Source organism: Trichosurus vulpecula, chromosome 3 (assembly GCF_011100635.1).
Source record: "Trichosurus vulpecula isolate mTriVul1 chromosome 3, mTriVul1.pri, whole genome shotgun sequence".
In the NCBI taxonomy this organism is placed as follows: Eukaryota; Metazoa; Chordata; class Mammalia; order Diprotodontia; family Phalangeridae; genus Trichosurus; species Trichosurus vulpecula.
The window spans coordinates 5,755,727-5,770,872 of record NC_050575.1 but is presented as its reverse complement, the minus strand read 5'-3'; the positions used below and the strand labels follow the sequence as shown (position 1 = coordinate 5,770,872).

The 15,146-nt window shown below is 38.5% G+C and overlaps 1 protein-coding gene across 1 annotated transcript in view; it reads right to left on the bottom strand.

Moving 5' to 3' along the window:
* Window positions 1-7,737, bottom strand: part of C3H14orf132 (chromosome 3 C14orf132 homolog) — a 55,732-nt gene extending 47,995 nt beyond the window's left edge. Inside the window, exon 1 of the mRNA XM_036748829.1 lies at window positions 7,243-7,737. Coding sequence (XP_036604724.1) covers window positions 7,243-7,737 — 495 coding nt within the window. The remainder of the gene's footprint in view (window positions 1-7,242) is intronic.
* Between the last annotated feature and the right edge of the window lie 7,409 nt (window positions 7,738-15,146).

Sequence of the window (15,146 nt, the reverse complement as noted above, 5' to 3'; positions counted from 1 at the left end):
AATCAATGCTGAAAACTAAATATGTTAAATAAATAAATTTTTTTAAAAAAGATTTCCATAGAGAGTGATGAGAATGAGGGCATTCTATGTAAAGATCAATACATGAGCAAATTAAAGTGGGGTCCTGTTTAGCAGATTTCCTGTAACTTGAAGAACATGGGAAAAAGGTCTTGGTTTATGAGATCACCGTTTTGGAATAGAATAATAGATGTATCCTGCTGAGAATCGACTTAACAGCATAATACAACCAAACAAGAGAAGGGAAGCAAAGGAAGCATCAGGAATGGTCATAGAACTCTAAAAGGTTTTAGGTGGAAGGTTTTAGGATTTTAGGATCATAAAACCATTGAACATAGCACTATTGGAACTCATCTACTTTCTGTCTTTGCTCTTGCAAAAGGACGATTGAACTGGTACCCTATGCATTAGCAACACACTCTTGAATCCCCAGACCAAAACGTTCCTCCCTAGCCACCACCAGCCTATGTTATTTGTCCCCTTTATTAGAATTTAAGCATCTCGAGGGCAGGAACTTTTCTGTTTTTATCCCCAGCATACTGCACAATGCTTGAAACACAGTGTTTAATAAAAGCTTTTTCATTCATTCATCTAGTCCAAACCCTCTCATCTTGCATTGAAGAAAATGATACAAAGAGAGGTAAATGATCAATCCAAGGTGGCTCTGCTATCAAAGGGCTTAACGCTGCTAAGAAGGCAGAATGTATATTCACAAAATTCCTGGCAAAAACCCCAATAATCTAAGAAACCTGCTATTTTCTTCCCCTGACTTGTTATGCTGTCCAAAATACTCCCCCAACTCTCACGATTTCTTTTCTTATATCCTGTTTCCAGCATGGTATTGAAGTAGAAATTAAGTGATCACTTGGTAACAGAAATTTATTGTTTTTTTCATGCAAGCATGATGCTATAGACAACTAGATCATACAGAAAGTAAAAGTTTTACTGCAAGAAGGACTGGAAAGGCCTTGATTACGAACATAATTGGGCTTCTTAACATAAGAAGATTTTGTTAAATAATATTTCTTAAACTATTTTCCTAGATAATTATCCAATTAGGATGTAGTTTATCAAGGAGGGGAAACTCAGACCAAAGCCTGTCTCTTCAATCTTATGCCTCACTAATAGTATTTTAGAAGTGGAAGAGACCTCTCATTTTTTACATGAGGAATCTACAGGATAGTAGAAAAATGATGGACTTTGAGCCATGGAGACCTGGATTCAAACCCTGCCTCTATATTTACTATGTGACCCTGGGCAAGTCCCCAAGCCTCAATCCTCTCATGGATAAGATAGGGATGACAATATTTGTTATACCTATTTCACAGTGTTGTCGTGAAAGTTCAAATGAGCTAATGTCTCTAAAGTGCTTTGCAAATATTAAGGATGTATGTCAGCTATTATGATCAGCTAAGGTGATATCATTTTCCTCAACACAAACCTGTCATTCCAGGCAAGCTCATCTATTTCTGGTTTTCAGAACACACCTAACTTAGAAATGATACAGATATACACCATCAAATTAGGAGGAAAAGGTCCTAAATGTACAGAAATATTTATAGAAGCTCTTTTTCTTAAAAAAAAAACTAGAAAAGGAGGGGATGTCCAACAATGGAAGAATGATTGGATAAGTTGTGGGATAGGAACGTGATTGGAGGACTCCTAGGCTTTAAGAAATGAGGAAATAGATGATTTCCAAAACACACGAAAGACTTATATCAACTGATGCAAAGTGAAGAAAGTCCTCTGAACAATACTCAGAAGAAAAATTTATACTGTAACATCAATATTATAAATATTAACATGAACATAAACTGATGAAGAGTGAAATGAGCAGGAAAACAATTTATATAGTCAGAACAACACTGTAAAAACAAGCAGCTTTGAAATCCATGATTGATACAACCACTATCCATGATTCTAGGAGACCAGTGATGAAAGATGCTATCATTGCAGAGACATGACAGATTTAGGATACAGAATGAGACATATATGTGTGTATGTGCATGCATATATGTATATATATATATACATGTGCATATATAGGTACATATATAATATATGTGTGTATTTGTATATAGTCACTGAGGGAATATGTTTTGCTTGACTATGTGTGTTACAAGAAATTTGTCTTTTTTTTTGCTTTTTTTCACAATGGGATGGGAGGGAGCATTTCTGTTAATTAAAAAATAGGTGCAGCTAAGTGGCACAGTGGATAGAGCACTGAGCTTGGAATCAGGAAGACTCATTTTCATGAGTTCAAATCCAGCCTCAAGAACTTAACTAACGGTGTGACCCTGGGCAAGTCAATTAACCCTGTTATTTGAATCAGTTATTCATCTGTAAAATGAGCTGGAGAAGGAAATGGTAAACCACTCCAGTATCTTTGCCAAGAGAATCCCAAATGGGGTACAAAGAGTCGGATGTGACTAAAGAAACAACTGAACTGCTATAAATGTGAAATGTTGTACGAACCTTCCAATGAGGTCACTATATTATTTTAACTTCTCTATTTCACTTTATTACAGGAGATCTTGCATGAATGGAAGCCATTTGTAAATATTTGTTATAGAAAAACAAAATATCAATAAAACTTTAAAAAAAAGAAAAGATGCATCATGATATGGAAGGAAGAGCACAGGACTGAGAGTCAGGAGACCTGAATTCTAGTCCTTTCTGTGTCAATTATACACCTGGGCAAATCACTTATTTCAGGACTTCATTTTTCTTGTCTGTAAAGTGGGATAATAATTCATGCCTTACCTCTCTCCCAGAGTTGTTGTATGAAGGGTAAGTGAGATCATGCTTGTGAAAAAGGTTTAGACCTGATATGCTGTGCTTTTGTTTGGATTTCACATCCCAACTTTTACAAAGAAAATAATCATACATTTAGCTTCTTCTCCCTATTCCTCACTGCCTATTCAACTCCTACTCCTTGTTCAAGACCCAGTTTCAGTCCCAGGTCCTCCATGAAGCCTCTCCTCACCACCTAGTGCTGCCACTTGCATTTGGCTCTTCTCGTCTTGTCTCATACTGTTATTTGACTTTTCACGTATTTATGTCTTGTCTCCCTCTCCAGTCATCCTGATGAATATCAGGCCACTGGATCCAGATGACTCTGGAGGAGAAAGTGAGACTGGTGACCTTGCACAGTCCTCCCTCATTCAAATCAAAGTCAACTGCAAGTCATGTCATCATTTCCCATGGTCCTCTTCAAGAATGAAGGACAAACACAAACCTGTGAGTAGCCTTTCCTCCCCTCCCCTCCCCTCTTTGGGTTTACGGGCTAGATTTCTGTCTCAAAAATCAAGCCTTAAACCCACCTCACTCTGGAGCTCGTAGATTGGACAATAGGTCCCTGTCCTCCTAGCCCAGAGTGAATGTAAATACTAAATAGTAACTATTTCTCTTTTGGCCAGGAACCCTGAGGGTCTTCCCCTCCCAGTTTGATTTTTTTTTTGAGTTTTTTATTAAAGGGGCCATCCACTGATTAGCTTCTTAAAGAGGCCTAGGCACTGAATGGGTGCTACCTCACTCACGGTGAGCACCTGAAAAGGCCTTAGCCTAAAAGGGCCAAGGTCTCCCTGGGCCATCTCCAGTTGTCCTGGTGAATATCAAGCCACTGGACCCAAATGACTCTGGAGGAGAAAGTGAGGCTGGTGACCTTGCACAGCCTTCCTTCACTCAAATCAAAGTCAACTGCAAGTCATGTTATCATTTCCCCAACATCATGGTCCTCTTCGAGAATGAAGGACAAACACAACAACAACCTTGTCTCCATAACTAGAGCACACTCTTGATGCTACTCACACAAGAGATTTTACCTCCTGTCTCTGTATCACAGGTTACTTCCTGTCTCAATTGCACAGGTTTCCTCTCATGCCTGCAAAGAACTTCAGGACCACCTCCACCTCTTAGAATTCCTATTACCTTCAAAGCTCAGCTCAAGTGCCATTTCCTATATGAGCCTTTTCCTGATTCTCCCACGCACTATTGACAGCCCTCCTACTCCTGCCAAAATTATCTATTTACTTTGCCTATATCTTAGGTCTGCTCAGATATGTACATGTTGTCCTCACCCAGTAGGATGTAAACTTCTTGAGGAAAGGAACTGTTTCTTTCTTATCCTTGATCCTCAAAACTTAGCACAGTGTCAACACAGAGCAGATGCTTAATAAATATTTGTTGATTGAGTGAGGAGAGAGACCAAGACTGATTCTTCTCTGGGACTTCCTCAATACCTAATACAATGCCAACTCATGAAACCTAATTTTTCCCATGTTGAGTTAAGAACAACAGTTTGATTGTGGGCTATGATGTCAACAGGTGTTGTGAAAACAGCAAGTTTATCGCTATAGCAACTTCCACTGCTATAGCCATCCCCAAGGATTTTGTTATCAATTGATCTTTTTACCAAGGAAACATCAGCTGTTTGTGGCATTATAGGGACAAAGAGCTAGCAATTGTTTATCTCTTCTCCATGAGAAAATAGGCTAAAGGTTTTACAGTGAAAAAGTGGCTTACTATTATATCTCCTATTGGAATGACTTCCCTTCTAGGAAATAAGAGTTAGAAATGTAAATAAGGCCCAAAAACCTGCTCTTCAGAGCAATTAGGAAGATGAAATCCTTGTCAAAAGAGCCGAGATTTCTTTGAAGGTTTCAGAACTCTAGGGAAGGCAGCAAATTCTAGGATCCTTTGTTTGATTTGTTAATCACTTAATACAAACTGGATTTAAATATTTTGATTTTAGAGGAAAGCAAAGCATTTAAGTGAATTTTTTCCATATTTGTTTCAACCAACATCATTTATTGTTAGAGAGACAACTTAAAAAATTGCTCAACATTCCAAATGGAACAGGCCATTGATTCTAACCAGCTGTGAGATATTGAGTAAACCTCTTCATTTCGGTTTTCTCCCAATAGAAAAGGCATAACCATAGTTCAGATAGGAGGAGCACTAGATTTGGACCTAGGTTTGAATCCTGATGCTGCTACTTATTGCCTAATGTGACTTTGTGCAAAACATTTCCACTATTTGGGCATGGGTTTCCTTCTCAGTAAAATGGGGATAATAATAGCACTTAAATCCCTGGGTTGTTGTGAGGACAAAGTGAGATATTTGGAAAGCACTTCACAACCTTAAAGATCTATAGAAATGCTAGCCATTATCATTATTATTATTATGGAAGGATGGGATCACCTCCAAGGAAGAACAGCCTAAGGGACCATAGGCAGCCTCATCACTAGAAAGTTGACCACAGGGTGATAAGTTTTTTTGGCCAAAGCATCTGCCAAAGACAATCTACCAAGCCATAGAGAGGTTGTGATCTTTGTTAGTGGTGGAAGTGCCCATACAGAGAAACCATTCATTGTTAGAATACTGAAAGTTCTTATTATGCAAACGGCACTGAGGAATATGGATACAAGGAAATATTTAGCATGATATATGCCTTAAAAAGAAGAATATGATATGTTAGAGCTAATTCATTTTTTAAAAAAGATTTATTAAGTGCCTTTTATGCTCAGAGCATTATTTGAGAAAAGCACCTTGTGGAGAAGGCACCATGATTTCCCCAATATTACTTGTTTCTAAGATCAGATGTGGAAATGGAAGCCTCTCATTAGTTAGGCCAATTGTCAGAATCCCATTAAAAAGGAAAGGTTGTCTTTCCTTTCTGCTCAGAATAAGTCTTTGAGCTGATTTCCCTGCTCCCCTTGTTAAATACATTAATATTCCAAACAACAGGGAGATACCCACTCCCCTTCCTCTGAGAGGTAGTGGTAAGGGTGGGGCTGGAATATTTTCACTTTGGATTGTACAGAAACAAGTCAAAGCAGAAGAAGCCTGCCTTTCCTTCTCTCTCTTTAAAGACACCATGCAAATACACTCTAGACTGATGAAGCAATATATGCATAGAGCACAGAAAGGCATGTCCCCCATGAGACAAAACTGGAGACACCTGACTCCAGGAGGCTGGGGGAACAAAAATGGGCTTGCTGTTAGTGATATTTACAACAGAGACTTTTGTCATTGTGACTATTATAAGTTCACCCAGAGACCAAGGCCACACTAGACACCTGAAGGCTCTGTTTACCTGTTCAAAGAAAAGGAGGTACAAGAGCTGGTGCCCAAATATCTCAGCTAGGTTCCCCTTGCTGGCTCTATCTTGTTATTATCATATTACCTCACAAGTAGAGAGGCTTTGTTTGGTTTCTGCTGGGTTTTCACATTTACTTCATCCTTGCCATAACCCTATGGGTCAGGGCAGGCATTATTATCCATGCTTGGCAGATGGAAAAGTGAAGATGGAATGATTTCCCTGACCCTAGGGAATGAAGAGAGTATTGAAAAATGAAAATCTATGTGTATGAATCCTGCCTTTAACTCAGGGTTTCTTGATCTGGGTTCCATGAACTTGGAAAAAGAATAACTGCATTTAAACATATTTGGCTTCTCTTGTAATCTTATATATTCTATTTTACACATTTAAGAAAATTAAGAAGGGGTCCACAGACTTAACCAGATTACCAAAGGGGTCTAGGACACAAAAACATTAAGGACCATTGTTTTAACTCACAACAGTCCCCCACCCTTTCCCCTATTCTTCAACATTTAATCTTGTTCCCTAGCTGGAGACCCCTTCCAGATGGGTGCTAATACAGAGCCCCCGGTGCCTCTTCCTTTTTCTTTGTCGCTGTTGCTTGTGGTCCATTTTTGCGGGGGGAGGCTGGGGTGGGGCAGGAAAGAGAAACATGGATATACACAGTAGGAGGCCCAACGGTCATCCCCAGGTGCCACAGGAGCCCATGCCTGACCACTCTCACAGCCACAATCTCTCAGCTCTGACCTCCCCCTTCCAGCTTTGGCCTCTCTTCTGATGGGAGGAAGAGAGAACAAAGAAAAGGAAGGAGTAAAGGTCTTAGACCAAGACTGAGGCTCCCAGCGCTCCCTGTTGACTGTCTCAAATCCCAGCTCTCTGGACAGAGGAGTTAGGACTGAAGTGATAAGTTACACTGGTTTGGGGATGGATAAGGGCGGTCTTCGAAAAGCTTTGCCAGCCGCCAAGTTGGGGGAGGGTGGAGGGGACCGGAAGAAGGTGGAACAACATACTAAAAGTTGTTCCTTTAGATGCTGCGAAAACCGGGAGGAGACGGGAGTGCAAGGGGGCTCCAGGATCTGTGCCGATGTCCCACCTTCGGGGTTCGGGGAGTGTCCCATTACCTGGGCGGCCATAAATGAAAGATCCATGGTGTGGCTGCTGCTGCTCTGGCTGCTGCCCTCGCTGTTTTCTCCGCCGCCGCCTTCGCTGCTGCTGCTGCTGTCACCGCCGCTGCTGCTGCTGTCACCGCCGCTGCTGCAGCTCCAGTGGCTGGGGTCTGGAGGGGCGGAGCAGGGGGTGGTGGCTGCCTCGGCTCTTGCTCCGAGCGATGGCAGCTGTCTGGCCAGTCCGCGCGGCTTAGTGGGGTTGGTCTGGGAACCTCGTACACCTCCTGGGCTCTGAGCAGCGCGGCCGCTGGCCTGGCAGAGCCGAGGCTGGGGGCAGCCCTGGAGAAGGCTGGCTAGCTCCCGCCCTACCATGTGACCGCCTCCCACAGAGCTGTTTAGCCCCGGCCTTCGACTCGGCCCTGGCCAAAAGGCAGATTCAACCCAGCCCAGCCCTGCAGTCCCTCTTTGGAGTCCCCCGGATGCCCTATGCACGGCCCTCCACGCCCCCATGACCCGTTTCTAGTCCCAGGCCAGAGATCCAAAAAGGTCTTAGGGTAAAAGACACGATACTTTAGGTAAGTGATAACACGGTCAGTCCCATTTATAGAGAAGAAAAATCAAGGCTCTTGACAGTTTGACTCCAAATTACCTTTCTGCTTTCTGCCACTTTCCTACCTGCCCGCTAGGATTACTATAAAATTGATAGTGCTCCACATTTTAGAAATGAGCTTTTCTCCTTCCTAGTCCTTATGTAACACTTTGTTTATTAGGGTGTATGTTTCATGAGGACTGGCACTGCCACGATCATCTGTGTGTCTTCCCAACACTTCTGATGTCCTGGGCATTTGTTGTTCTTAAATCGTTTAGTCCTCTCCCACTCTCGGTGAACCCATTTTTATGGTATTTTCTTGGCAAAGATTGTGGGGTGATTTGCCATTTCCTTCTCCAGGGTCCCCATTTTACAGTTCAGGAAACTGAGGCAAGCAAAGGTTAAGTGACTTGACCAGGATCACACAGCTAGCAAGTATCTGAGGCTGGATTTGAACATAGGTCCTCCTGACTCCAGGACCAACACTTTATGGGTAGTACCACTTAACTGCCCCTGGACATAGAAAGTCCTTTGTGCTTGAATAAATGAAAAAGTACTTATTAAGCATTAATAAATATTAATATATGCCAAGCACTGTGCTAAGGTTGAGGACAAAATACAAAGGCAAAGAAAGATGGTCTCTGGTTTCAAGTAGCCTAGAGCATAATAGGAGGAGGCTGCACAGACCTAGGAATGGTGGCCAGGGAAGAGTCAGGGAAAATTAGCAAGACAGTGATTGTGGTAGTAAGGGGGCAGACTGAAGAATTCTTTCCAGGGAAAATGGCAGAGTTGGTTTGATCACGCAGCTGCAGAACTGAAGAGTGTGTTGAAGAGTGTTGGGGGGAATCACAATCTGTGACTGAGGCTTTTGAGAAGAGTATCAGGGAACAGGGAGTGAACAGAAGCATGGTTGAGGTTTGCCTGAAATGGTGGTCCAGGTGAGGTGGTCACCAATTAGTATAGTAGGGCCTTAGAATGGAAGTTCTGGACATGAAAGAGTTAAAACATCCAGAGTGTGGTTTCTGGTCCCAACAGCAAAGCTTTCTTGAGAGTTGTTGAGAAGATGGCCTAGGGGTGAATTGTGTTGAGTTCAGGAATACTACCACCAAGTCTTCCTGTTTCAGTCAAACCAGACTAAAAGCCGTTATTAGAACTCATCAGAAACTTACTTGCCCCCTGAATCCAAAAATGACAGAGAAGAGACATATGATATTTAGAATTAGGAGACATAGCTTAAACAGGCATTTCCTTTGTTTTGCTTTAAATGAAGGAGTAGGACTAGATTTGTAAGATTACCCCCAACTCTGACCATAAAAAGTGCTATGATTCTATGATTTCTTCAAGCACTTGCATTCTGTAGTTCATGGTATTCCCGAGACCCTTTCCTTCAAGACTTGCTTTAAGTGATACTTCCCCTATGATGTCTTCTCAGACCTTTCAGATTAAAAGTGATTTTCCTTCCTCAATGTTTTATAGCACCTTCCTTGTACCACTCCTATGGTCCTACTCACACTTTGCCTTATATTAATAAGTAATTGTATTAAAATGAAATAAAGACACACCATAAACCAAGATCAGGTCAAAATGGGCACATGATCTACATAAAGGGTGATAACATAAGCAAATTAGGAGAGTATGGAATAGCTTATCTGTTAGATCTATGGATAAGAGAAGAATTTAGGACCAAAGAAAATATAGAGAGCATTACAAAATGTAAAATAGATAATTTTGATTATAGAAAATTAATAAAGTTTTCACAATCAAAACCGATGCAATCAAAATTATGAGGAAAGCAGAAAACTGTGAAAAAATTTTGCAACAGGTTCCTCTGATAATGGCCTCACTTCTCAAATATATAGAGAACTGAGCCAAAGGTATAAAAATACACATCATTCCCCAATTGTTAAATTGTAAAAGGATATGAACAGGCAGTTTTCAGATGAAGAAATTGAAGCTATCTATAAGCATATAAAAATGCTCTAAATCACTATTGATTAGAGAAATGCAAATTAAAATAACTCTGAGGTATCACATCACACCTATAAGATTGGCTAATATGACAGAAAAGGAAAATGATGGATGTTGGAGAGGATGTTGGAAAACTGGGACACTGATGCACTGTTGGTGGAGTTGTGAACTGATCCAACCATTCTGGAGAGCAATTTGGAACTATGCCAAAACTATGCAACCAAACTGTGCATATCCTTTGATCCAACAATACAACTGCTAGTTCTATATCTTAAAGACATAAAAAAGGGGAAAGGACCTATTTGTACAAAAATATTTACAGCAGCTCTTTTTGTGGTGGCAAAAAAATTGACAATTGAAGGGATACCTGTCAATTAGGGAATGGCTAAACAAGCTGTAGTATATGATTGTAATGGAATATTATTGTGCTGTAAGAAATGACAAGCAGGATGATTTCAGAAAAACTTGGAAAGATTTACACAAACTGATGCAGAGTGAAGTGAGCAGAACCAGGAGAACATCTTAAGCAGTAACAGCAATATTGGAGGATGAAGAACTGTGAATGACTTACCTATTCTCAGCAATACAATGATCCAAGACAATCCCAAAGAATTAATGATGAAGCATGCTTTACCCCTCTCGAGAAAGAACTGACATTGTTTGAATACAGTATAAAGAATTTTAGTTTTCACTTTCTTTCTTTCATTATTTTTGTTTTATTTGAGTCATCTTGTACAAAATGAGTGATGTGGAAATGATTTACATAACTGCACATGTATAACTTATATCTGAATGCTTACCATCTTAGGGACAGGGAAGGGGAGGGAGGGATAAAATTTGGAACTCAAAATTTTTAATACTATTTTACTTTTCCTCAATTAGATGTCAAGACAATTTTTATTTTTTTAAGTAAGGAATTTATTATGCATCAAGTAAAGTTTTTAAGGTAGAGAGTGATTATCTCAGACAAAGCAATAATAGATAGATGTGTGTAAAAGGAAAAGAGAAGGAAAATTACATTATTCTCAAAGGCACCATAGATAATGGGTCAATATCAATTTGTATGTAATACACACACACACATATATATGCATATATATACGCACATATACATCCATCCATGTGTATGTGTGTCCACAAACATGTATGTACATGCAACATATATATATATGTACACATACACATATACATCCATCATGTGTATATATGTACACATACCTAGAAGTTATAGCATTTAAATGCCTAAAGAAAAAGTTAACCAAATATAGGGAGGAATAGACAGAAAAACAATAAACGCAATAATAGTTGGGAACTTCAATGTCCCTTTGGAAGACTAGAGACTAATGTAACCAAAAATAAACAAGAGAAAAGTGAAAGACTTAAGGAGGTTGTTTTAAAAATAGATATTATAGATCTCTGGCGATTACTGAATAGAAATTGAAATAGAGCTTGATAGCTTAAAACTGCACTAAGACTTCTGGAACAATATAAATGCATACACACAGGCATCTAAGCATATATGTAGATGTACATAAGTATATATGTACATAAATACAAAAATGTGTGTATGTGTAAATGTATCTACAAATACATGAATATATAGTAGCATGTAAGACACTTTTGCAAAAATTGGCCTTGTGCCAGGAAATGATAATGTCCCAAACAAATGTAGAAAAGCAGAAATATTAAGAATCCCTTATTTAGAACAACACACTAAAAATTATAACCAATAAAGAGCTTTTAAAGAAAGGATCTGTCAAGCCCTGGGAAACTCTGTGCCCACTGGAAGAAAATTTTCAGGTCAGATTCTTATAGATTTTTAAGATTCTTCAGGCTGTTGATGACAATATTTATATCAGGTACAGGATTTAGAAAACAAGAGAAATAGGAAGGGATATTTAAGAACCAAAATTCTCTAAAATTTCAGGTTAACTATGTATTCCCAATTTAATGTTTTTCTTTTGGACCTATTGTTAATAAGATCAGAACTACAAGGTTTAAACTAGTTGTCACCACATGACCCAATTATTGGAAAAGTAATATTTAAAAGGTTGCACTAAATTGCGTTGAGATATGTTTTGTAAAATATTTTAGCAAGACCATCCAAGGATTTACAAGTGATATTGAACCAGAGAAGAAAATCCACTAAATAGGAGTCCATTTAAGAGCTGATCTAAAGGAAGATGTTTCCAGAAGACAAGATGGTTGCAAAGGACATCTGGGATTCAAGATGAAATGTGTTGATTAAATGAACATTGGCTGGGGGTCATTTCCAACCCATAAGTCCTTGGTGGAAAGATCCAACTTTTGGCATTCCTGACTCAGAGGTTTCTTTTCATAGTGAAGTTGAATTAGATTCTTTCCACTCTTGGTGGTCCTTTTGGCCTTAAGGATGTTATCTATTCCATCTTTTCAGGGACTACTTGCTATCTCAAGCCAATTTTAGTATTCATTTTTACAAGATTTTGAGTTCCAAATTTTTTCCCTCCCCTCTTGTCTTCCAACAATGGTTGGCAATTTGATGTAGGTTATACATGTACTATCATGTAAAACATATTTCCATATTAGTCACTGTTCTGAAAGAAGAAACAGATAAAAAGATAAACCACAAAAAAAGAATAAAGTAAGTGAAAAAATATGCTTTGATCTGCATTCAGAGGCCATAAATTTTTTATCTGGATCCAAATAGCATTTTATTTCATGAATCCTTTGTACTTGTCTGGGATTATTGTGTTGCTGCGAGAGCTGAGTCATTCATAGTTGATCATCAGACAACATCACTGATACTGTGTACAGTGTTTCCTGGTTCTGCTCCCTTTACTTTACATCAATTTGTACAAGTCTTTCCAAGATTTTCTGAAATCTTCCTGTTCATCATTTCTTATTGCACAATAGTAGTCCACTGCATTCATATACCACAACTTGTTCAGTCTATTCCCTAATTGATGGGCATCCCCTTAATATCCAATTCTTTGCTGCCACAAAAAGGGTTCCTATAAATATTTTGCACATGTAGGTCCTTTTCCATTTTTAGTGATCCTTTTGGGTTACAGACCTGGTAGTGGTATTGTTAGATCAAAGGATATGTTCACTCTGGTTGCCCTTTGGGCATAGCTCCACATTGCTCTCCAAAATGGTTGGATCAATTCATAACTCCACCAACAGTGCAGTAGTGTCCTAGTTTTCCCACATCCTCTCCAACATTTATCATTTTCCTTTTTTGTCATATTAGCCAATGTGATAGGTGTGAGGTGGCAACTCAGAGTTGTGTTAACTTGCATTTCTCTAACCAAAAATTATCTAGAGCACTTTTTCTTGTGTTGTAGATGGCTGTGATTTCTTCATCTGAAAACCGACTGTTCATATTCTTTGATCATTTATCAATTAGGGAATGGCTTATATTATAAATTTGACTCAATTCTCTATATATTTGAGAAATGAGGTCTTTATCAGAGACACTTGCTATAAAGATGGTTTCCCAGCTTTCTGCTTTCCTTCTAATTTTGGTTGCACTGGTTTTGTTTGTACAAAAGTCTTTTAACATAATCAAAATTATCTATTTTACATTTTGTAATGCTTTTTCTTGTTTGGTCATGAATTCCTCCCTTCTTCATAGATCTGACAGGTAGAATATTCCTTGTTCTTCTAATTTGCTTATGATGTCACTTTTATGTCTAAATAATGAACCCATTTTGACATCATCTTGGTACATGGTGTGATATGTTGGTCTACACCTAGTCTGTGTCCTATTGTGTTCCAGTTTTCCCAGCAGTGTTTGTCAAATAGTGAGTTCTTATCTCAAAAGCTGAGGTCTTTGGGTTTATCAAGAACTGGGTTACTATGGTTGTTGGCTATTGTCTTGTGTGCCTAATCTACTCCACTGATTCATCACACTATTTCTTAGACAGTACAAGGTAATTTTGATGATTACCAACATCATAATATAGTTTGAGATCTGATATTTCTAGGCCAACTTCCTTTGTATTTGTTTTCATTAACTCCCTTGATATACACTTGACCTTTTGTTCTACCAAATGAATTTTGTTATTTTTCTAGCTGTGTGAAATAGTTGACCAGTACTTTGATTGGTGTGACACTGAACAAGTCAACTAGTTTAGGTGGACTTGTCATTTTTATCATATTGACTCAGCCTACCCATGAGCAACTGATATTTCCCCAATTGTTTAGGTCTGACTTTATTTGTGTGAAAAGTGTTTTGTAATTGTGTTCATATGCTTTCTGGCTTTGTCTGGGCAGAGAGACTTCCAGGTATCTTACAGTGTTTACAGATATTTTAATGGAATTTCTCTTTCTATTTCTTGCTGCTGGTCTTTGTTGGTCATATAAAAATGCTGATGAATTATGTGGGTTTATCTTATATCCTGCAACTTTGTTAAAGTTGTTAATGATTTCAAGAGTTTATTTAGTTGACTGTAGAATTCTCTAAGTGTAACATCATATGATCTGGTTTTTTTTCCTCATGATTGATTCCAATTCTTTCAATTTCTTTTTCTTCTCTTATTGCTATAGCTAATACTTCTAGTACTATATTGAATAATGATGGTGATGATAGGCATCCTTGCTCCATCTTGGATCTTATCTGGAAGGCTTATCCCTTACCCCCATTACAAATAATGGTAGTTGATGGTTTTAGATAGCTACTGCTTATCAATTTAAGGAATGCTCCCTTTATTCTTATGCTCTAATGTTTTTAATAGGAATGGGTGCTGGATTTTGGCAACAGTTTTATCAGCATCTATTGAGATAATCATAAGATTTCTGTTGGTTTTGTTATAGATATGGACAATTATGATGATAATTTTCCTAATTTTGAACCAACCCTGCATTCCTGGTATAAATCCCACCTGGTCATAGTATATAATCCTTGTGATATATTGCTGTAATCACCTTACTCTTATTTTGGTCAAAAGATTTGCATGGACAATCATTAGGGAAATTGATCTATAATTTCATTTTACTGTTTTACCTCTTCTGGGTTGAGGTATCAGGATCATATTTGTGTCATAAAGGAGTAGGGAAGGACTTCTTCATCGATTTTTCCAAATACTTTGCATAGTATTGGAATTAATGGTTCTTTAAATGTTTGGTAAAACCCACTCTTGAACAAAACTGGCCCTGGGTATTTTTTCCTAGAGAGTTCATTATTGGCTTTTTCAACTTTGTTATCTAAGGTGGGGTTATTTAGGCATTCTATTTCCTGATTTTTATTATAAGAAATTTATATTTTCATAAATATCCATTGATTTAATTAAGATTGCCAGATTTATTGGCATTTAAATGAGCAAAATATTTTCCTTACGATTGCTTTAACTTGTTATGCATTGATGATGGTTTCAACCAT